Source organism: Haliotis rubra, unplaced genomic scaffold, assembly GCF_003918875.1.
Source record: "Haliotis rubra isolate DU_JTF1 unplaced genomic scaffold, ASM391887v1 Scf1465, whole genome shotgun sequence".
Lineage (NCBI taxonomy): Eukaryota > Metazoa > Mollusca > Gastropoda > Lepetellida > Haliotidae > Haliotis > Haliotis rubra.
The window spans coordinates 94456-118236 of record NW_025765409.1 but is presented as its reverse complement, the minus strand read 5'-3'; the positions used below and the strand labels follow the sequence as shown (position 1 = coordinate 118236).

The 23781-nt window shown below is 40.8% G+C and overlaps 1 protein-coding gene across 2 annotated transcripts in view; it reads left to right on the top strand.

The window, feature by feature from the left end:
- Positions 1-23781, top strand: part of LOC124269695 — a 68578-nt gene that overhangs the window by 17117 nt on the left and 27680 nt on the right. For both annotated transcript variants that reach the window (XM_046704730.1, XM_046704729.1), the window contains 2 exons: positions 166-299; positions 16607-16656. In XM_046704730.1, coding sequence (XP_046560686.1) covers positions 166-299; positions 16607-16656 — 184 coding nt within the window. The remainder of the gene's footprint in view (positions 1-165; positions 300-16606; positions 16657-23781) is intronic.

The following is a 23781-nucleotide window of genomic DNA, read 5'->3' as shown; positions in this document are numbered from 1 at the left end:
AGTTATCATCTGTCTTGTGTTACAGTGTAACCTATCTTGTTCTACAATTCTTTTGTATCTTGTTATACAGGTATTACCTATTTCATTCTCTAGTCTGTTAAATTGTACGTGTATGTTGAAGGATTTATGAAAGTTGTGCTTAAAGATAAAACTTTACATTTCCAGGTCAGTGTACTCATCCACGATATCAATGAATGATGTCTGGAAGACGGATCTATCAGCATATGAGAACATTGTTCATGATGCTCGCAGTCTGCCCCAGATGCCGAGTGGTTGTCGGGTGTGGAGATTCAAAACAGGTAAGAATGTCAATGTCCTAAAAACTAATCATGATAATTGTTTTCTCACACATCCAATTTATCTATTGCTAAGACATGAATCTTAACACCAATTTGTATCCGATATATTGCAGTTACGACTGTTACTAGTGGAACTTATGAACCTCAATAATCCAAATTATCAAATGAAGCAGTGTAGTTTAAATCATGCACTGGTTAAAATGATTCCATGTTCACTTGGTATTTCACAAGAAACGTTTTCAATGTTTAGTAGAGAATAATGAGGGTTTTATTTACTTTGGGATGGATTGTTTGTGTTTTTATTACAAAACTATTGTGCAGTGGATTTCAAGGTCGTTGAAGCAGTTATGACACATTATTGTATGAGGCACCCGTGAATAGCCACCTGATCGTGGTGGGTGCTGGGTAACGCTAAGAGCTCTTCAACCCCCCGTGTGGACCCGGGGGAATATTTGGTCCACCAACCTGTTTGCCGTGGGCTGCTCCCCCGGTGTCGGTGGAGGACGGGAGGCTGGTGGTTGAGGGCACTGGGAGCCTGGAACCGTGTTCCTTTTGCCCAACACACCATTTCGCCCCTTACTTCACCTAGACGGGTGGTAGAACTGGCCCGGTCCTACCAATCGGCTGGTCACGCCATGCCCTGTGCATAGAAAGTATTTTTGCACATTTGAATTATTGGGTATTGGTAATTTTACTTGTCTAGTATACAAATTATTGTTAATTTTAATTGCCTTATTGCTAGATTCCTATGCCAGACGGCGGTGGCTCATGGGCCAATCTGGTTATATAGACCTCTGAATTCCGTGTTCTTTAGAAAAGTGTCATGGGCCGAACCAGCCTGGCACTTATTCAAGTCTGTATTTTCTGGAGTATAACATCCCTGTAACCCTGGTATTGCAGTCTGGTTTCCACTGCGATACCGTCCTTGTTGACACTCGAGGGCGGGTGGGGGGCAGGGTTGTTGAATTATATTATTACACCATGGCTAAAAACGCTCAATCTGGTTCATCGAAAACAAGCAAACGTCGTCATATGTCTTCTTCATCCGATGAAGAGATATCTACTTTCTTTAAAGATTCATGTCAAGTTGTTGGTCATTGAAAGTTCTGATGGAAATCCTTTAAAGATCAATCCTTTTGCCATCTCCAAGGGTATCCAAGGTATCTGCGGTGAGGTAAAAGAAGTCACTCGTCTCCAAAATGGTTCTCTTTAATTGAATGCTTACGTAGGCAACAATCTGTCAATCTGCTAGGACTACAGCAGTTTGTAAACAACCAGGTTGTTGTTTCAATTCATAAAACTCTCAACACATTTAGAGGTATTATCAGAGACAGGACCCGCGGTCTGTCCGATATGACAGAAGATGAGATTGTAGCAGAACTGAAAGACCAGGGAGTCACTTCTGTTAAACGTTTTAGCAGGAAACAAGTGTCAACCTTGGTAAAAACAAGTACATACCTTTTCACTTTTGGCTTGACAACTCTTCCCAAATTCATAAAAGCTGGATGCTGTAATATATGTAGAGATATATGTACCAAATCCACTCCGGTGTTACAAATGCCCAAAATTTGGAAATGGTGCGAGATCTTGTACAGGTAAGTCAGTGTGTTCACGTTGCAGTAGAGCTCATGAAAGCACTGAATGTACTAATGACATAAAGTGTGCCAACTGCAGTGGTGGGCATCTGACATCGTCAAAAACTAGTCCAAAATTTGAGTATGAGTGCAAAATCCTAAAATTGAAGTGCAATTATAATATCTCCTACTTTGAAGCAAAGAAATTGGTTCAGGATCAATCAAAACCAGCAACAGGTCTTACCTATTCTGCTACAGTTTCTACTCCTGCTCCCTGTTCTGTCAAAACAGCTACATCCGTTTCAACATCTTGTCAGACCGTTATATCTTGCATAAATGACGCTCAGATAACCTTAGATGACACGACCCAGCCATCACAAGATTGACAGCGCTCATCAGCCTCAAAGACTGAGGAGACCCAACCAGGACAAATATCAGATATTGATTTAACTCCAGATACCAAGAGCGTAGTTAAACTCACAAATAAAGAAAAGAAAAAGTCGAGAAAAAAGACCAGAGCCCTTCAACATGTAGAAGATCCTTCTCCTTTAACACCTTCTGTTGCGGTCCAAAATCTGTTTGAACCGCTTGACATGGAGATCACTCCTTCACAAAATGGTTGTAGGAGTGGCGCTGCCACGCGCTCACCATCTCCAGTGTAAGCTCCCTAAGCAGTTTTATGAAATTAATACAATGGAATTGCAGAGGCCTCAGAAACAATTTTAACGATCTACACTTATTGTCACAAGAGTTTACACCATCGGCTTTTAGTCTACAAGAGACATACCTGAAAAGTACAGACAGATTTGAATTGCGTCTGTCCAATTCATTTCAGACGAGAACGTATTCTGAACTTGATTTATCACTCTCAGATCCAAATATTTATAACGAGTTTGAATGGTCGGTCCATGATGACCTTTGTTGAAGTGACCATTTCCCCACAATTCTCTTAGCTATAAATCCGACTGATGACCCACCTGAAACCAGGTGGAATTTCAGTAAGGCTAATTGGCCTTTATTTCAAACACTTTGTACTGAGAAATTAAAATCCGACCTTTTGATGAATGTCCCGGATCCTATTCAGTTGTTCTCGGATACATTGAATGATATCGCTGATGAAACTGTTCCTAAGTCCTCTGGTAAACCTCATTGTCGTAAACCATGGTTTTCTGATGCTTGTAAACAAGCAAGGAAGTGTAGGAAAAAGGCAGAGAAGTACTTTCGACGACATCCTACAATTCACAATTTTAATAATGTAAAAATGAATAATGCCAAGGCTCGGCGTACTTTCAAACAAAGTAAACGGCAGTCTTGGAAGAACTTTGTATCAAAAATTATTTCACGTTCACCAATGAATAAGATGTGGAACATGATACAGAGAATTAAGGGCAAAGGTAGAAATTCTAGTGTTCATCATCTTAAAGATGGACACGATATGTTAACAGATGCAACTGACATTGCAAACAAGTTGGATGAAACTTGAGCTACTCATTCTTCTTCATCTAATTATAATCCACAGTTTCAGAAATATAAAACTCATCAAGAAAAGTTGTCAATTAACTTTCATTCTGAAAATGGTGAAGACTCAAATGAAGTATTTTCACTGCATGAGTTAAATACTGCCTTGGCACAAGCTCATGATACGGCAACTGGAGCTGATAACATCCACTATCAGCTCTTGAAACATTTACCCAGTGCATGTCTTGAAACACTTCTGAACTTTTTTTTATCATATTCGCACAACAGGACACTTCCCTCCTTCATGGCGTCATACCATTGTTGTACCAATACCTGAGCCAGGCCGAGATAATACAGATCGATCTAACTATAGACCAATTTCTTTAACAAGCTGTGTTTGTAAAACCATGCAACACATGATCAATACTAGATTAGTATGGTTTCTAAAATCCAGTAATCTTATTACTAACAGTCAATGTGGTTTTCGCAAAAATCATAGCACTATTGACCATTTGGTTCGACTAGAATCATTCGTTAAAAATTCCATTGTAAATAACCAGCATGGTGTATCAATCTTTTTCGACCTAGAAAAAGCTTACGATACCACATGGAAACATGTTATCTTAAGAGATTTACATGACTTTGGTTTGAGAGGCCGTTTGCCTCATTTTATATCACAGTTTTTAGCAGACAGACAATTTCAAGTTCGTGTTGGATCAACCCTGTCTGACCATTATCATCAGGATCAGGGGGTTCCACAAGGCAGTATTTTGTGTGTTACTTTGTTTAGCATAGAAATCAATAGTCTCTCAAACGTATTAAATGACTCAATAGATGGGTCATTGTTTGTGGATGATTTCGACGTTTCATGTCGTGGTAAAACTATGCATACCATCGAGAGACAATTACAGATGTGTTTAAATAAAATTCATAAATGGTCACTTGAGAATGCCTTTAAATTTTCACAGTTAAAGACCAAATGTATAGAAATATAAGCCTCATAAAGATCCCGAACTGTTCTTAGATGGCTCTCCAATTAACCTTGTGCAGGAAGCCAAGTTTCTGGGGCTGATTTTTTATAAACATTTGGCCTTTTAACCACATATTAAGTATTAATAGACTTAATAGATCTATTGTCTTCAGGCATTTAAAGTCGTATCAAATTCAAAGTGGGGAGGAGATCAAACTACCCTGCTTCATTTGTACAGATCACTCATCCAATCAAAACTTGATTATGGTTCCATCGTATATGGTGGGGCCTGTAAAAGCAACTTGAAACTACTTGATTCTATCCACCACCAAGGTCTAAAGTTGAGGCCTGAAGTTGATCTAACACTGAAAAAGTTTAAGAAATCTGAAACTAATGAATTACAGTATAAACAAGAATATAATCAATTAAAAAAAACACATATAATACATACAAATCCTAATTTACAGATGGGTCCAATGTTGGTGGCGCGGTGGCATGTGCCACTGTCATTGGATCCAGAACGATATCTTCTCGACTACCAAATAACAGCTCTATTTTCACAGCAGAAGCTAACGCCATATTAACTGCTCTTAAATCTATTAATACACACCCTAAATATAAACATTACATGATGTTTTCCGATTCTCTTTCGTGTCTTCAGGCTAATAAAAATCTTTCTTGTAAACATCCACTTTTGTTAGAAATTATTGAATTGTATAATGAGCTTGCTACTAGCCAATGCGACATCGTTTTTAGTTGGTTACCCTGCCACGTTGGCATTTCTGGGAACACAATTGCTGATCTTGCTGCCAAGGCAGCACTCAACAAATCTGTGACACCACTTCTTATTCCATACTCTGATTACAAAGCTATCATTAGAACCTACATCTGTGATCTGATGCATCAGAAGTGGGACACCCAAGTAGGTATTAACAAATAACATGAAATATAACCCTATATCGGTTACACTTACTTTGGTTGTCAGTCCAGATTTGAAGAGGTCATCTTGCGACGATGTCGTATTGGTCACACTCGATATACTCATGCATACCTATTGAAAGGTGAGGATCCTCCATTTTTTATCACTTGTGATGAGAGAGTCACGCTCAAGCATAACCTGCTTGACTGTGTTGAATTCTCCATCATAAGGGATCAATATTTCAATGTGAAAACAGTTAACGATCTTTTTAACACTGTTAATTTTCATTTAATTATTGTGTTTTTTTTAAAGAAATTGTTTTCATCGATGAAGTTTGAATAATATGTTCTGTAGATTGATGTATTTTAACTCATTAAGCCCGAGAGCCCCATCGTTACTCAACACCTGGAAGCCCTCGCTGATTGCCCACTCTTTGTGCCGAGACTAATTAGTGCTAGTCACACCTGATTTCCCTGGCAGGTTTCGGGGATCACAGGAAACTGTCTAGTCGTACAAACAAGTCCTGATTGCTTAATTGTGTCGTAAAGATATATGTTGAAAGGAATCAGGTGTGAACACATGTCTTGTATTGCAAGCTCTATGTAATTTTATTGCAAGTTTCTCTTGTAGACCTTTTGTCGGCTTGTACATTTATATTTTATCACAATATGCATACACATGTATTCTTTTTATGTAACAGATGAGACACACGTTAACAAATTCTCTCTCTTATATCATTGTGTGAGGTTTAAATTTACAAAACATCTATGACAATGACATAATGTAAAGAAGAATTTACTTTCATGCTTTATAATCTTCGACGAAAATAGCGGTTTTGTCGATACATTTCTAGTGTTTACGAATTATTTTAATGAAAGTACTATAACGCTAGTCTGTGACTAGCACAAAGCACATTCATAGCATTGCACTTTATTTCATACAGATTTAATGCGGAAAACATGCGTGACCATACAAACATACATATACAAAATGTATACTACATATTCCTTGCATAGACATAAAACAAAGAGTCACGTCATCAAAATTCCCGAATAGAACGTTCGGTTTCTCAACTGTTCAATGTAGTGGCTGGTCATATGTTATCTGCGACCAATCGTATCATGAGATACCTGTCACAGAGGAAAGGACAGGTGATGGGGCGTGGGCGAAATTTCTGAAGAGCACGTTTGGTCACTCAGCAGCTTGGATAGATATTGGTTATTGGCTATATCCTTGACCAGTCGACATGCTGGGTTTCGGCTTTATCAACTCAAGCTATCATGTAACAGTTTGTGTATTGTAAACATACATACTGGTATCTCAACTGTTCAGTATAGTGGCTGGTCATATGTTATCTGCGACCAATCGTATCATGAGATACCTGTCACAGAGGAAAGGACAGGTGACGGGGCGTGGGCGAAATTTCTGAAGAGCACGTTTGGTCACTCAGCAGCTTGGATAGATATTGGTTATTGGCTATATCTTTGACCAGTCGATATGCTAGGTTTCGGCTTTATCAACTCAAGCTATCATGTAACAATTTGTGTATTGTAAACATACACACTGGTTACGATGTATGAAATATACACATAAGACAAATAGGAGTAGATAGTCACTTTGGCGAGTTTATTTGTCCTCATTTTAGTGTTTTTCGATAAGTAAAACAAAGCGATTGAAATCTAACCACTGAGTAGAGGTAGTATTTATTTTCATATACATTTTATGCACACAACTAGTACATAAAACATAATGGTTTGATGTACATGTAAATATAATCTTCACCTTGATACGAATGACTATCCAAACTAGAGTACACGCATTACAGAATTCACGAGGTGACACTATACTGAATCATTATAGTGTATAAACTTGCAGTTGACACCCCCACCCCCAATATTTATGAAGGTGGGCGTGCCTATATCTTAACTGAATGCAAACGAGGTTCATAAGATTACAGATGTGCATGCATGTATAAACATCACAGAGAGGGGCGTGACTCCATAAAGCAAGATGTCCAATGATATAACAGCGCATCTGTTTATTTTACACTTGTCACGGGACAAACCTTTCAACAAGGACGTAACTACATATGCATTCTACCGGAGGCTGTTATTTCAAGGTCGAAAGAGGCGTTCAATTATCTCAATACTGTTATCTGCTTGAATGATTATACGCATGTGTATCGATACCGTAACTGATATACTATCCAGCTTTTATTGACGATGGATGAATAGAGACTGAGTTGATTGATACACGTGATAATTGCACCGGAATTGATATTTACACAGATCAAATACCAACGTTTTACAGAATGGTCATGTACATTGCATAGAAAACTGACAATTCAAATCAACATGAAACTTTCAACAGCTTGAACAAAAATGCTTGAAATACCTTTGTATGGCTTACATGTAATAACTTATGATATTACTTCTGTCCATGTGTGACAATGTTTTGAATTACCAAGTAACTGTCTTTTGTAACAAACGTAGTAACACGTTTCATTGTTGTAATAACACTGACATGTATATATGTATTCGATGCAAAGGCGCGACTTATCACTTTATATTCGCCTAGGTAACATTACGAATTTTAGATTATGGAAAACAACTAGTTACAATTCAGTAAACTTCAAATTAGTAAGTTCAATGATGTTTAATCTATTCGAGCTTGGATGTATAATTACTTGTGTTTATACATTATGTTTCAGTATATGAAACATGATAACGTAATGATGCCTAAAAGGTAAATTCAAACTATTCTATTGTGTTTGAATTCTTTGTATGTCCTTGAAATTTCGTATATTGTTTCCTATTTATTAGGTAGTTGAAGGAAATATAATTTTTAGTAACCTCTAAACCATTACATCTAATTCAATCAAGGTGCATACGAAGTATTTTAGTATCCATTCCCAAGGAAGAGTACCAGGCACTTACATCTGTAAAAACATCATAATCCCCATTCTCGCCGACATGCGTTCATTTGCTAAACGCTGTACAAGGCTATGATAATGATTAACAATTGTCATCAAAACACTTTAAATACTTCTTCTGATTGATACTAAATGTGGGATCTCTCGTAAGAAAAGCTAACATTTGCTCAGTACTGCTAAAGTGGTTGAAATAATAGGCACAGTGCGATTTTTAAAAGTACAACACACATGTGCGTCTCTCGCAGAATAAGAGGTGCTTTCTGTTGACGACTGTATGTGGCTCTCGCTGTGTTGAGATGAGTTGAGTTGAGTTTTACGTCACATCGGCATTTTTCCCAGCCATATAGTGACGAGAACAAGTTTGCATTAGTAAATATTGTAAGTACATACTCGGAATGAGTTTTATTTCAAAGACATTTATTGATTAAATTGTCATTCAAAAGCAGAAAAAGTCATAGCATCAAATATAAAGGCAGGCGGTTTGTTACATTTCATAGTTACAATTTATGGTTGTTACATTTCACAGTTACAATTTATGATACAGATCAACTTCCCTCAGGTAGTTCAGTATCAGATGGGCGCTCACGCGTGAGAACAGATCTTTTAGGTTTGTTGCATCATAATGTGAGTCCCTTGCAGGCGATAAGTCCACGCATTCAAGCAGAATATGCTTGACGGTGAAAACCTCATCGCAAGAGACACACGTGGGGGGTCCATCCCCATCCGTTTTCAGCAGATAGGCATGTGTAAATCGACTGTGGCCAATACGACATCGTCATAAAATTACCTCATCGCGTCTTGACTGACAACCCAAGTAGGTATAACCGATTGTTGGCTTCAATTCATGGAGTTTGTTTCTTCCTACTTGAGTGTCCCACCTTTTTTGCATCAGGTCCCGAGTATAGCTTTTGATAGTGGGTTTGAAGTCACTGTACGGGATTAGCAGTGGAGCAGTGCTGCAGCATCGGCCTTAGTGTTACCTGCTATGCCGACGTGACCCGGCAACCAGCAGAGGATGATGTCATATTGGCCAGTAGAAAGGTCGTTGTACAGTTCTAATATGTCCAGGATGATTGGGTGACTTTAAGTCACGTTTAGAAGTGCTTGAAGGCAGGATAATGAATCCGTAAATACGATGAAGTTTTTGGACTGATTTTGCTGTTGAATGTAGGTCAAAGCTGAGAAGATAGCTTTGGCTTCAGCGGTGAAAATGGAACTGTTGTCGGGGATCCTAGAGGAAACAGTCTTGGCTCCAATGACTGTAACGCTGGCAACTTGGCCATCGTCCTTGGATCCGTCTGTGAAAATGGATCTGTGAGTGTTATACTTCGAACGTAACTGGTTGTATTCCTGTTGGAACACCAAGGGATTTGTTTCAGACTTTTTGAGTTTGGTGAGGGTAAGATCGACCTGTGGTTTTACCATTTGCCATGGTGGTGAGGACAGAACTCGGTATGGTGCAATGATGTTGAGATCAATTTTAGCTGCAGTTATGTGTGGTTTGATCCTGATTCCAAGTGGTGGAACCAGGCATGGCAGTTTAGGAAATAAGTTTTCATAGAGCGGGTTGAAAACACAATTGTATGCTTGATTGGGCTCATTTGAACGTAATATATTGATATACTGCAGTGAAAGTTTAATGCGGCGTTGTTCAAGGGAAGGTTCATTTGCCTCTGCATATAGACTGTCTACCGGAGAGGTCCTAAAAGCTCCCAGGCAGAGCCTCAGTCCTTGGTGGTGGATAGAGTCTAATTTTTCTAAATTGCTTTTGCAGACTCCACCGTAGACAATGGAGCCATAATCTAGTTTACTGCGAACTAATGATCTGTACAAGTGAAGGAGGGTGGTCTGATCCCCTCCCCACTCTGTATTTGAGACTACTTTTAGCAAGTCTAGAGCCTTCAAGCACTTTGTTTTCAAATATTTTATGTGTGGTAAGAATGTCAGGTGGCGGTCGAATAGGAGTCCAAGGAATTTGGCCTCTTCTACTACCTTGATGGGAGTACCATCTAAAGTTAGGTCTGGATCCTTGTGTGGTTTGTATTTACGACAAAAGTGAATACAATTTGTTTTGGATTTTGAAAACTTAAAACCATTTTCATTGGCCCATTTGTGGATTTTGTTAAGGCAGAGTTGTAGCTGCCTTTCTATTGCGTGCATGTTCTTACCACGACATGAAATATTGAAGTCATCCACGAACAGGGACCCATCAACGCAACTGTTCAGGACGTTAGTGAGGCTGTTAATTTTGATGCTAAAAAGGGTGACAGACAGGATGCTGCCTTGGGGGACGCCCTGATCTTGGTGGAAATAGTCAGACAGTGTGGAACCGAACCGAACTTGAAATTGTCTGTTATTTAAAAACCGAGATATGAATTGAGATAATCTCGTGTAAATCTTTTAGGATACCATGTTTCCATGTTGTATCATATGCTTTTTCTAAGTCGAAAAAGATCGATACTGCATGTTGTTTGTTGACAATGGAGTTTTTGATGAATGATTCCAGACGCACCAGATGGTCAATGGTACTTCGGTTTTTTCGGTAACCACATTGGAGGTCACTGAGGAGGTTATTGGTCTCCAGGTACCAGATTAATCGATTGTTGACCATGCGCTCTATGGTTTTGCAAACGCAGCTAGTTAGTGATATAGGACGGTAGTTTGAGGGATCAGTATGATCGTGACCAGGTTTTGGTATAGGGATGATAATGGCATTGTGCCACGAAGGGGGAAAGTGTCCGGATGTCCAGATGTCATCAAATATATTTAGTAGTGTTTCCAGGCCTGTGTCAGGGAGGTGTTTCAGAAGCTGATAATGGATTTCATCAGCTCCTGCCGCAGTATCGTGAGCTTGTCCTAGGGCAGTACGTAATTCATGGAGGGAAAACGTTTCGTTGTAATCCTCCCCATTATCAGAGTTAAAATTGACTGGTTTCTTTTCTTGTTGGGTTTGATATTTCTGGAACTGAGTGTTATAATTTGATGAGGAGGAGTGGTTTGCCAAAGTTTCGCCGAGTTTGTTTGCAATTTCAGATTTATTTGTTAGAAGGGAGTCACCATGTTTCAGGTGGTGAACTCCTGATTTTGACCCTATGCCCTTGATCTTTTGAATCATGTTCCACACCTTGGACATGGGTGTGCGGGAGTTGATTTTGGACACATATTTCCTCCATGACCGGCGTTTAGTTTGTTTGAAGGTACGTTTCGCCCTGGCATTTGTCATTTTAACAGCATTCAGGTTATGCACTGTAGGATGTTGTCGGAAATATTTTTCCGCCTTCTTCCTATTTTTCCTCGCTTGTTTGCAGTTTGTATCAAACCATGGTTTGCGTATGTGCAGGTTTGCAGAGGACTTAGGAATACTTTTGTCTCCGATGGCATTTAGGACGTCTGAAAATAGTTCCATGGGGTCAGGAACATTCCTGAAGTTGTCCGGCTTAAGTTTTTCTGAACATAGGGTTTGGAATAAAGGCCAATTGGCCTTAGTAAAATTCCATCTTGTTGATGGTGGTTCATCCGTGGGGTTGATAGGAGTAAGAATTGTTGGGAAGTGGTCGCTTCCACAAAGGTCGTCATGGACCGACCATTCGAACTCATTTAAAAGATTAGAATCTGTAAGTGATAGATCGAGAGCAGAGTATGTTCCAGTGGCAGGATTGAGGTAGGTGTTTGATCCATCGTTGAATATGCATACATCATTATTGGAGAGTAACTCTTCAAGTATCTTCCTCTTACTATTTGTATCATTACTCCCCCATAGGGGGTTATGGCCGTTGAAGTCGCCCATGATTATGCAGGGCTTTGGGAGTTGATCATATAAGTTCTGAAGATCTGATAGGCGAACAGTTGAGGTGGGAGGGAGATAGAGGGAACATAGTGTAAACCCTATGTTCAGAGTCATGCCGACAGCAACAGTTTGTAGGTTGGTTTTAAGTGAAACAGGGCTATGAAGGATGCCCTGCCTCACCAGGATAGATGTGCCTCCTGTAGCCTTTACACCGGGAGGAGAAAAGGAGTGGTAGGAACTGTACCGACGGATATCAAATTTGTCGGTCCTTTTTAGGTAGGTTTGTTGGAGACAAAACGCGGATGGTTTGAAGTCTTGAATCAATAACTGTAATTCATTATAATTATTCTTAAGTCCTCTGCAATTCCATTGGATCATGTTTTGTGGATTCATGGTGCTTCCACTGGTGACATGTCACGTGAACGTGAGAAAGCGTTTGATGAACTCTTATTGGTGTCAAGTGGAGTTGGAGTTACCTCCATATCCAGAGGGCCAAAGGAGTTATGGACCTCGATGGGGACCTCTGAAGGAGAGGTGGCCTTTGGTTTTGTGTTTGGCAGTTCAAGTTGTTTTAGTCTCTCTAGCCTCTTTCTTTCCATTTTCCGGCGCGCAGTTTCTGTTTCTGGTTTTGGCATTTGTTCTGGTGTTTGTGATTCAGAAGTTTTGACTTTTGGCGTTGGAGATGGAGTGGCTGAGATAGGCTAAGTTGTGTTGAGTTCAGTTGGCTGAGAAGACGTGACCCATGTCAGGTCGGTCTGACATGAGATGGTTGCAGTAGTGATGGTAGGACGGGAGACAGCAGCAGAGTAGGTGATGGTTGAAGGGGCTGCAGTTAGACTTGCAACCCTCTTCTTTGCTTCATGAAAGGAGATATTTTCTATGTGTTTAATCTTCAGTATCTCGGATTCGCGTTTCCATACTGGGCAGAACTTGGAAGAGGCCATATGGTTACCCCCGCAGTTTGTGCACTTCACTTCCTTAGTACAGTCGTTGCCCTCATGCTTGTCACCACAGCGGTAACAGACAGCAGAGGAACGACAGGACTTGGATCCATGTCCAAACCTTTGGCAGTTGTAGCACCGGAGTGGATTGGGGACATACAACTCCACACCAATGCTACAATAACCAGCTCTAATCGAGACAGGAATGTTTGCTCGCGCGAACGTGAAGAGATAGGTGTTCGTTGGTTGAACAACACCATCCTTTTTTAAGGTAAATCGTTTGACGGCTGTGACGGATTGCTGAGAGAGTTCCTTGACAATTTGTTCTTCAGTCATGTCAGACAGGCATCGAGCTCTGTCCCGTACAATGCCTGTACACGAATTAAGGGTTTTGTGTGCTGAGACAGCGACCTTGATATTTACAAATTCTTGTATTTTGAGGAGATTCAAGGATTGTTGTTTCCGGGTACATTCTATCAGGAGAGAGCCAGATCGGAGCTTTGTGACATTGGCAACCTCTCCGCAGATACCAGTTATACCTTTGGAGATTGCAAAAAGGGTTCAATTGCAAAGGTTGCTTGTCACAAGCCTCAATAATCAGGAAGCGTGGCCAGTAGTCAGGTCGGGGGGGCGTACTCTCGTCAGACGAGGAATTGGCGGTATCCATGTGTCTTCGTTTTGAACCGGGGTATTGGGAAGCCATGTCGTGGGTAATGTGGTTCGGCATCCCCTCTCCCCACCCACCGTGGAGTGTCAACAAGGACGATCTTATATTGCAGCGGATCTCCAAGCTGCAAAGACCAAGGATAAGGGGGATGTTATACTCCAGCGAATTAGACATGAAATGCTGTAGCTGCCTACCAGATTAAAGGTCAGGATGGTTCTGTCCATGACAATCAATTGGAGACGTACAGAAATCGGAGGTCAGCATCACCAGATTGGCCCATGAGCCACCGCCTTCTGTGCATGGGTCTGCGAGGCTAAATTGTTTCGTAGAGTATTTGTTAACATTTTGAACATGGTCAAAAGTGTTATGTAATACCACGTTTTGTATAGACATTCCATGCACAGGGCAAGGCGTGACCAGCCGATTGGTAGAATCGGGCCTATTCTACCACCCGTCTAGGCAAAGTTAGGGTCGAAGTGGTGTGTTGGATTATTGAACACTATTGCCGGTTCCGTCATCCTCAACCACCAGACTCCCTTCCTCTGCCGACACAGGGATGCAACCCACGGCAAACGGGTTGCCCAATTTGGTCGCCTCTTACGACCAGCAATGGGGTGCTGTGGACCTATTCGACCCCGGGCCCACACGGGGGCGAAGAGCCATTGGCGTTACCCAGCACCCACCGCGAGGAGGTTGCTCTTCAAGGAGTGCCGGCTCTCGCTGTGAGAAACTGCTAATTCCCTGCCCCATAAACACGTCACTCGCTGTGAGGAGCTGATTAATTTGCCCAATATATGCGTCTCTCGGCCTTAATGAGTAAATCATTGGTAGTTTAGATTAGTAACTTAGATTGTTAGTGGCTGTACCCTCAAAGGGGGTTAAAGTACTGTAACATGATTGTCCTCCTGAGAGGGTACGTAAGTCCCAAAACTTTCAAAGTAAAATATAACTTATCACATTTTAAACGTAGTATTTGTGTTATTTTAACTGTTGGCTAATTTTTCCTACAGTCGCCAGCGGCTGAAGGGACGGTGTTAATCCAGCTAGGATCCATGCAGGTAGCAAAAGTAATTTAAGTCCCCATGGTTCCTAGTATGGTGATCTACCTTCAGTTGTTGGCGATCTATAGCCCGTGTTGTATACTGTATTGTCTTCTTTTATTGGATTTTTTTAGCTTTGCTCGCTAGTTTTATATTCATATCTGTGATTCTCTAGTATTTTTACTGTCCATCGTCGACAGGTTTTAATCTTCCAAATGTTTTCACCTTCTATTCTATGGATTCTTCTCCTCACGATATGGCTGAGATATTGCCGATGTGACGTTAAATATTAACTCACTCACTCACATATTGTTTGAGAAAGACTGCACTTGTGCTTCCTAAATCTATATCCATAACCTACTAAAACTGACTTCGCCGTAGCATAGCCCTGGTAGGCTGCATTGGAGTTAAATGTAAACCATTTGATATTTTGATATTTACAACACTTAACAGTGCCATTTATTATAGAGATTGACATTTATCTCTATCTATCTGTCTGTCTGTCTGTCTGTCTGTCTGTCTGTCTATCTAATTTATATAATGAAAAATTGAATTTGGAAAGTGGTATTGAATATGTAATTATCCTAGTATAGCTTCTTCTGGGTCTGAAATATTATATTATTTCCTTCTATTCAAAATTAAAAAACAAAACATCTTTAATTCTATACAATGCAGTCATTGTAGAAATGTGCATATATATATATATACGCACAAAATGTCCAAAGTAGTACAGGTGTTCAGTACCCGTGAAGATCCGGGGTAGAATAGGTCTTCAGCAACCCATGTGCTTGCCATAAAAAGCGGCTATCTTGTCGTAAGAGGCGACTAACGGGATCGGGTGGTCAGTTTCGCTGACTTGGTTGACACATGTCATCGGTTCCCAATTGCGCAGATCGATGCTCATGCTGTTGATCACTGGATTGTCTGGTCCAGACTCGATTATTTACAGACCGCCGCCATATAGCTGGAATATTGCTGAGTGCGGCGTAAAACTCAACTCACTCACTCACTACAGGTGTTCAGTCATAAATATTGCACAGATAAATAAAAACAGAATGCCTTTTTCTCCAACATGTTACGTTCTTTACTCTTCAGGGAGATTGTAGCGGTTACAGTATGGTAACTGTACTGTAACCGCTACAATCTCCCTGAAGAGTAAAGAACGAAACATGTTGGAGAAAAAGGCATTCTGTTTTTATTTATCTATGCAATATATATATATATTTTTGGTGCATGGTGCATGATATATTCAATGACTATGGATAAATGGTGGATGTGTGTGTGTGTGTGTGTGTGTGTGTGTGTGTGTGTGTATCTACCATTTATCCATACAGTCATGCACCATAAACCTTTACAGATATAGAAATGTAGATTTCAGTTATGCTCATGTTTAACATTCTATCCATCGTATTTGAACATTGGTTACATATGTAGGTGATGATTGACATCATCTGTCCGTTACTGTTATTTTACAAGTATTTGTTAATTGTTAATTGTTTCTCACTTCCTATATACTCGCTAAATATTTGTGTTGTCAAAAATCCCATAATGTACGACCCGACGAAATTCACACGTTGCATAACAAGACTTTCACATTTCGCACACCACTTCTGGTCCCTCCCGTACTAAATTACATGAATGCAGCCTAATCGGCCGGAATACGATAGAGATTTGTGTACATATACAATGGAAATATACTGCAGGTTTAAAAGTGTGATATTCAGACATTTAGTGCCAGACTTAAATTGCCGGTTGCAAAACATTCAACAAAACGACAAAACATGACCTGAAAACGATCTTCGAACGTCCCTTTCGCGATTCATTATTGTTATTGGTTAACAGTCTCTAAGTGTAATAGTAACACGTACAGCTCCCGTCGCGCATAGGACAAGCGCTGTCAGTTTAAGGTTGGACCGTCCGGATCAGCGCAACTAGCGGATTAGTGAAGGGAACATAAATTCCAAAAGATATGTTTGAGAAATTCATTGTTGTAATTATTCATCTCTTCTGTTTTTGCAGTGACGGGAATCCGGAAGAGGAAGAAACATTCTGAACAAAATCCCACACAGGTATATATGTTTGGAATGTTTGGACGTTATCTCCGATCAATACATGTGGGTTAATTATTTATGCCTCATAATGTTCTAACGTAACAATCGTCAAATGTTGCGATGAGGTCCAAGAAATATTCAACCAAGCATTTTATCCCTCAGGGTTATCGTATTACAGAGGTAGAACATTGTTCATATCTATGTTCAATGACGTTTTGCCTAAACTATAGATGAAACCACTGAATACTTCGGGTCTGCCTCTGTATGTGCGTTAGTTAACCGTCCGATGTTTTAGGAGTATATACTTATCAAACTCATATTGAACAGAAACAATTCTTACGAATAGACCCCTTTAACACCTGAATGTCTTATTTCATGAAACATGTTTCTGATCGACAGGTCTAACTTGAAAAAAAAATAAACACCCATCATATTATGTTGTCTTATTTCATAGTGGTGTGGTAGAATTGGTATAAAGTAATTGTTAACAGTAGTGTAAATTGGGGGATGGCAGCTTGGGAGATTTACCGTAATAGATTTATCAGTACCTGATTGTCATGTAGCCATTGTCTCACTTATGCGGGATCTTTTGGAGTTGATTCGTTTGGGAGGATAAAGAGTGTATGACATACGTACACCACATGGCGAGGGCCTGTGCGGCCAAATTGGCGGTCAGGTATGTGACTGAGGCACGTGACTTGCCGATTGCCTTGGCGGGTCCAACGGCACGGACTTTCCATGACGATTCCCATCGTTCCACCGTCAAATGTCAATTCATGGCATTACTATATAAGTGACCTGGCTTTCAATGTCAGTTGTCTTGTTGCGGTGATCCGTACAGGTACCATACACCGATAGGTTCCCGAGGTCTTGTCATCAAAACTCCCTCCTTGTCACTTGGGCCTTGTAGTTAGAGTGGGACGGGAAAACAAAGTATACTAGGCACATAAAGAAACTGTGCATTGTCAAAATATTATCCCAGTTAATAAGTACGATAACAATGTCAAAGGTACATATGAACTGTAATGGAGGGACCATGAGACCATAACAAGTCGGGAGAATTTCAACTGAAAAGTTAATCACAATGACGTCACGAGTCCACAAGCGGGACAGGGGTCAAAAGACCATGTCACAAGCTCAATAACGGGTATGTCCACCATCGGCTTTGAGAACAGCAGTGCATCGACGACGCATAGAGCCTATCAAACGTGCAAGGAAGGCTTGTGGGATGCCACGCCAGATTCTCTCAAGTTCTGTTGCAAGGTCAAGGACGTTATCTGGCGGATGAGGAAGACGGCGTAGACGTCGATCCATCTCGTCCCAAACATGTTCTATCGGGGAGAGATCCGGTGAATTTGCAGGCCAAGGCAGTAAGTCAACGTTGTGGTGTTGCAAGAAATCCATAGCAACCCTTGCCGTATGAGGGCGGGCATTGTCCTGTTGGAATGTTAACCCAGGGCCTTGACGTTGCAGGAAAGGAATCGCCACAGGTCGAAGAATCTGATCCCTGTAGCCCACACCAGTTAAGTTGCCCTGAACAATCACCAAAGGAGTTCTTTGGCGTGCTGTTATTCCACCCCAAATCATCACGGAACCACCACCAAAGCGATTCCTCTCCAAGACACAGGCCTGTGCATAACGTTCTCCCACGCGTATAGGCACGTTGACGTCCATCACTATGGGAAATGTTAAACCTGGACTCATCTGTAAAAACAACATTTCTCCACCAAAACAAGGGTCTGCGGACATGATTTCGCCACCACATTCGGCGAGCTTGTCGATGACGTTGTGTCAGGATAGGCTGTATGGCGGGACGTCGTGGTCTGATCCCGTGATGACGTAAACGTTGTCGAAGTGTGTTGGGGTGGATACGGCGAAGTCCTGGGATGGTCCGCGTCAGTCATCACTGCAGTCTGAAACCTGTGGCGAAGATTGGTCACTCTTATCCATCTGTCCTGTCTTGGCGTTGTGACACGTGGACGTCCAGAATGTGGCCGATCGATGACGTCATTTGTGTTCTGGTAGCGTCTCACCAGTGCAGAAATGGTGTTCCGGTGGCAGTGGAAATGTGCAGCCACTTGTCGTTGAGACATTTCCCCACGGACCATCCCAATGGCCTCATGACGTTGTGCAGACGTGAGCCTTGGCATGCTATGCGTTTCAATAGCCGTTTAATTGTGAGAACGATCGCAAGGGCAGGGGTTGAGCTTTCCAAAGTGACAGTATTGTGTTGCATTCATTTTCTCTGTTTCTCTTTCCCGGACTGAGCGTGCAACAACGTCTTGCACGTCTCAAGGACGAAACCACTGACATCACGGAACGTGGCACGTGCATGCATGTTGGATACATATCACTAATCTCTGAGTTTAAATCCTTATGTGTCTACACAGGTTTGATAAATTTTGATTTTAAATTTTTGTATGCACAGTTTCTTTATCTGCCTAGTATATTTAGGATGAGTTAATGTTCGGTTGGGAAGGGAAACAATTAGTGTAGGAAGGAATCTGTTAAGCGTTAGGAATTAAAGGGCATATAGAGGTTGGTAATTAAAGGGGTAGGTCGGGAGGATAATAGTAAAAGTTTAGAAAGTAAGTTCCAGTTGAGTGACTGAGTAAGATGTTGTTTCGATACGTTTTTGTATATTTTCAATAAACTCTCTTCTATTACAGATTTTTGTGTTATTCTTCATGTGTTTGAAGTCCAATATTAGAACTGAAATCTGAATTACAAACAATGGGGATGGACAACAATATTCTCACAGTCCATAAAATCACACAACGCAAAGTCTAAGGTTGTCTGTTACCATCTCCCCACACTGTTTGAATCCCATAATTCAGCTGTCACTGGGTGCTCCCCAGGGGGCGCCTATTACAGTGGCCTTCTCAAGCTCTATCCACTGGAGTTCTCTTCCAGCAACGTGCACGGAGAAACCTCATAAGTTTGCCTGTGGCACAAATGTGTTCTCTGTTAAACTGTTCTAACTTTCCCAGGATTTTAGATTTTTCACTTTTGGGTTCATTTCTTTTTTAATTTGCGGTAAGCGTATGTCTCCTCACGATCCTCATGATGACAGTGGCAAATGTGTGAAGACGCCATGTTCGGAGCTGGTGTTAATAGCCTTTCAGTCACACCCTAAGCCTAAAATACACTTTCGCAGATAAAGTTGCAGCCCTAGAAGTTAAATTGCATGATTCGATGCCCCGATGTAAAGTCACGCGTAGATTCAACAGCCTGAAGCTCCCATGTTAAAGATGAGACAGAAACGTAAATTCGGACATAGCCCGTGACACACTGCAGATGCTTCGCTGCTGCTTACATCACGTGGCTATTGTGGTGTTCGATTCTCAAGCCTTGTTAGCTAACCTCGGGGCTCAGTTCACTCTCTTACGAATATATCATCATCGCTATCAGCTATGCTCCTCATGCTTTTTTCTAAGCCACTTGATGATCAGCTGTTCAATGGCAAGTGTGAGGAAGAGCTTGAATTTCTAAAGTCAATAGGAATAGAAAGTGTCACAACTTTAGTTTCCTCCAGCTCCAGCTAGTCAAGTCCTATTGTCAAGAGTTGAGTTGAGTTGGGCTTTACGTCACATCGGCATTATTCCAGCCATATAGTGACGAGAACGAGTCTGCATTAATATACATTGTAAGTACAAAGTCAAAAATAGTTTTGTTTCAAAGATACACATTCATTAAATTGTCATTTTAAAACAGAGAATGTCATAGCACTAAATTTAAAAGCAGGCAAATTCGTTAGTCACATTACACAGCTACAATTTATGATAGAGATCAACTTCCCTCAGGTAGTTCACTATCAGATGAGCGCTCACGTGGGAGAACAGATCTTTCAGATTTGTTGCATGATAATGCGAGTCCCTTGCAGATGTAAACTCCACACAGTCAAGCAGAATATGTTTGATGGTGAAAACCTCATCGCAAGAGACACATATGGGGGGTCCATCCCCATCCTTTTTCAGCAGATAGTCATGTGTACACCGACTGTGGCCAATACGACATCGTCGTAAAATTACCTCATCACATCTTGACTGACTACCCAAGTAGGTATAACCAATTGTTGGCTTCAATTCATGGAGTTTCATCTCAGAAATATCTTTGCTGTCCCTTGGAGATTATTCCAATTGCGAGTTCTACTCATGGGAATATCAGTGGCTCCATGGCTACAGATATTCATGGATATATAGATGATTTCCTGTATCCAAGTGTCGATGTAGACTCTAGACGACTCCCTATATCTGAGAGATTTCTTTCTAGTTCCTAGTGCATTCAGCAAAATCACAACTTTAGCCCAGGAAGGAAACGAAATATATAGGGGCCATATTCAACACTCATCAAGATAATGTTTATCCACCGTTGGATCAATCAACATCGAGGGAAACAGCTAGACTCTGTCATTATACCTACGGATCTTGTGCTAAAGAACCTTGTATGGTTGATAAACTCTGATAATGTCATTCACAGGACTCCAATCAGGACGTTGTCACCAGATCGACATTTCTTCGCAGATGCTTCAATCACAGGTTGGGGAGCTCATCTATAAGACAAGAGGGCATCAGGTCTCTGAGGAGTTACATTCCCCAGTTCATATCAACATCTTAGAGATGAGAGAGGTCTTATTAACCATCTAGCACTGGACACAAATACACAGTCGTTCCTCACTTCTAGTTGTCACGAACAACACCATTGTTGTCCATATTAACAGACTTGAAGGAACCAGCACTTAACTATATTTAAAAACATCCTAAATATAAACAATATATCATATTTTCAGATTCTCTTTCTTGCCTTCAGGCTATTAAAAAAAATTTTTTCTTGCAAACATCCACTTTTATTAGAAATTATTGAATTATACAATGAGCTTGCTACTAGCCAGTGCAACATCGTCCTCTGTCGGTTACCCAGCCATGTTGGAATCTCTGGTAACACATGAATGGCTGACTTTGCTGCCAAGGCAGCACTCAACAAATCGGTAACACCACTTCTTATTCCATACTCTGATTATAAACCTAACACCAGATCTTATATCCGTGATCTGATGCAGAAGAAGTGGGACACTCAAGTAGGTGTTAATAAATTACATGAAATAAAACCTTATATTTGTTATACCTACTTGGGTTGCCAGTCCAGATTTGAAGAGGTCATCATACGATGATGTCGTATTGGCCACACAAGATATATTCATGAATACCTATTGAAAGGTGAGGATCCTCCGTTTTGCATCCCTTGTGATGAGAGAATCACGGTCAAGCATGTCCTGCTTGACTGTGTTGAATATTCCATTACAAGGGATAACTATTTCAAGTCAAGAACTATGAGGGATCTTTTTAATAATGTCAGTTCTCATTTTATTATTGCCCTTTTAAAAGAATTAGATTTGTTAAATGATTTGTAAATAGATGCATTTTTTATTATTGGTAGTTTAAATTAGTACCTGAGATTGCTAGTGGCTGCGGCCTCAAAGGGGGTTGAAGTAGCGTAAAATTATTGTCCTCCTGAGAGGCTACGTAAGTCCAGAAAAATCATGCATCATAGTGGACAGACACATCCCAGGAAAGATCAACATCCTTCCATATGCGTTACCATACCTGGACAAGATTCTAACAACATAATGGACACTTAATTCGAATGCTTTCAGGCAGATAGCGATCAAATAGAAACAGTCTCACATAAATCTTTTCGCGCCCCTGTAGAGCAATCTCCTCGTGATGGGTGCTGGGTAACACTAATGGCTCTTCGCCCCCGTGTCCACAGCACCCCATTGCTGGTCGTAAGAGGCGACCAAATTAGGCAACCTGTTCGCCGTGGGTTGCATCCCTGTGTCGGCAGAGGGAGGGAGTCTGGTGGTTGAGGATGACGGAACCGGCAATAGTGTTCAATAATCCAACACACCACTTCGACCCTAACTTTGCATATGGTATTACTAAACACTTTTGACATGATGAAAATGTAAACTGGAATTTTCCCAACACCAAATAGCCTTGCAGGCCCATGCACAGAAGGCGGTGGCTCATGGGCCAATCTGCTGAAGCCAACAATTGGTTATACCTACTTGGGTAGTCAGTCAAGATGTGATGAGGTAATTTTACGACGATGTCGTATTGGCCACAGTCGGTTTACACATGACTATCTGCTGAAAACGGATGGGGATGGACCCCCCATATGTGTCTCTTGCGATGAAGTTTTCACCGTCAAGCATATTCTGCTTGACTGTGTGGACTTATCGTCTGCAAGGGACTCGCATTATCATGCAACAAATCTGAAAGATCTGTTCTCCCGCGTGAGCGCTCATCTGATAGTGAACTACCTGAGGGAAGTTGATCTATATCATAAATTGTAGCTGTGTAATGTGACTAACGAATTTGCCTGCTTTTAAATTTAGTGCTATGACATTCTCTGTTTTTAAATGACAATGTAATAAATATGTGTCTTTGAAACAAGACTAATTTTGACTATGTACTTACAATGTGTATTCATGCAGACTCGTTCTCGTCACTATATGGCTGAAATAATGCCGATGTGACGTAAAGCTCAACTCAACTCAACTCAACTCTTTGCGACATCAGTTGCCGACTTATATCAGTCTTGTCCCATATCCTCCAGCTTACGCAGTAGATATCATGCCTTTCCACCGACGGCAATCTTAATACAAGTCCTTGTCAAGATGTAGTATGATGATCTACCTTCAGTTGTTGGCTATCTGTAGCCTGTTTTTATATTGTATCGTCTTGTATAGTTAAAATGTTTTAAAATTAATTACTAATTTTAAATTTACATCTGTGATAAACTAGTTGTTTTACTGTCCTTCGTTGATAAGTTTTTACCTCTAATTTACAGCTGTTACGCAAACACTGAGAGCTTCAAATCTGTTTATATGACTACAAATAGGATCGATTTCTATTTGTGGTCATATAACTCTGAGAATCCGAAACTACCAATGGACCTATAACGTCGCATATGATTCTGGTTGTGTTATACATCTCAAAGATTATCGCTGAGCACTAGCATCTGTTGTTACCAAGCTAGGAATACATGTTGGGAAGGATCCAGGTCTTAACATGAATATTTGAACTAGAGGATATCCCCAAACAACGCATAACTACAAAACGTTATTTGTGGTTTATCAGA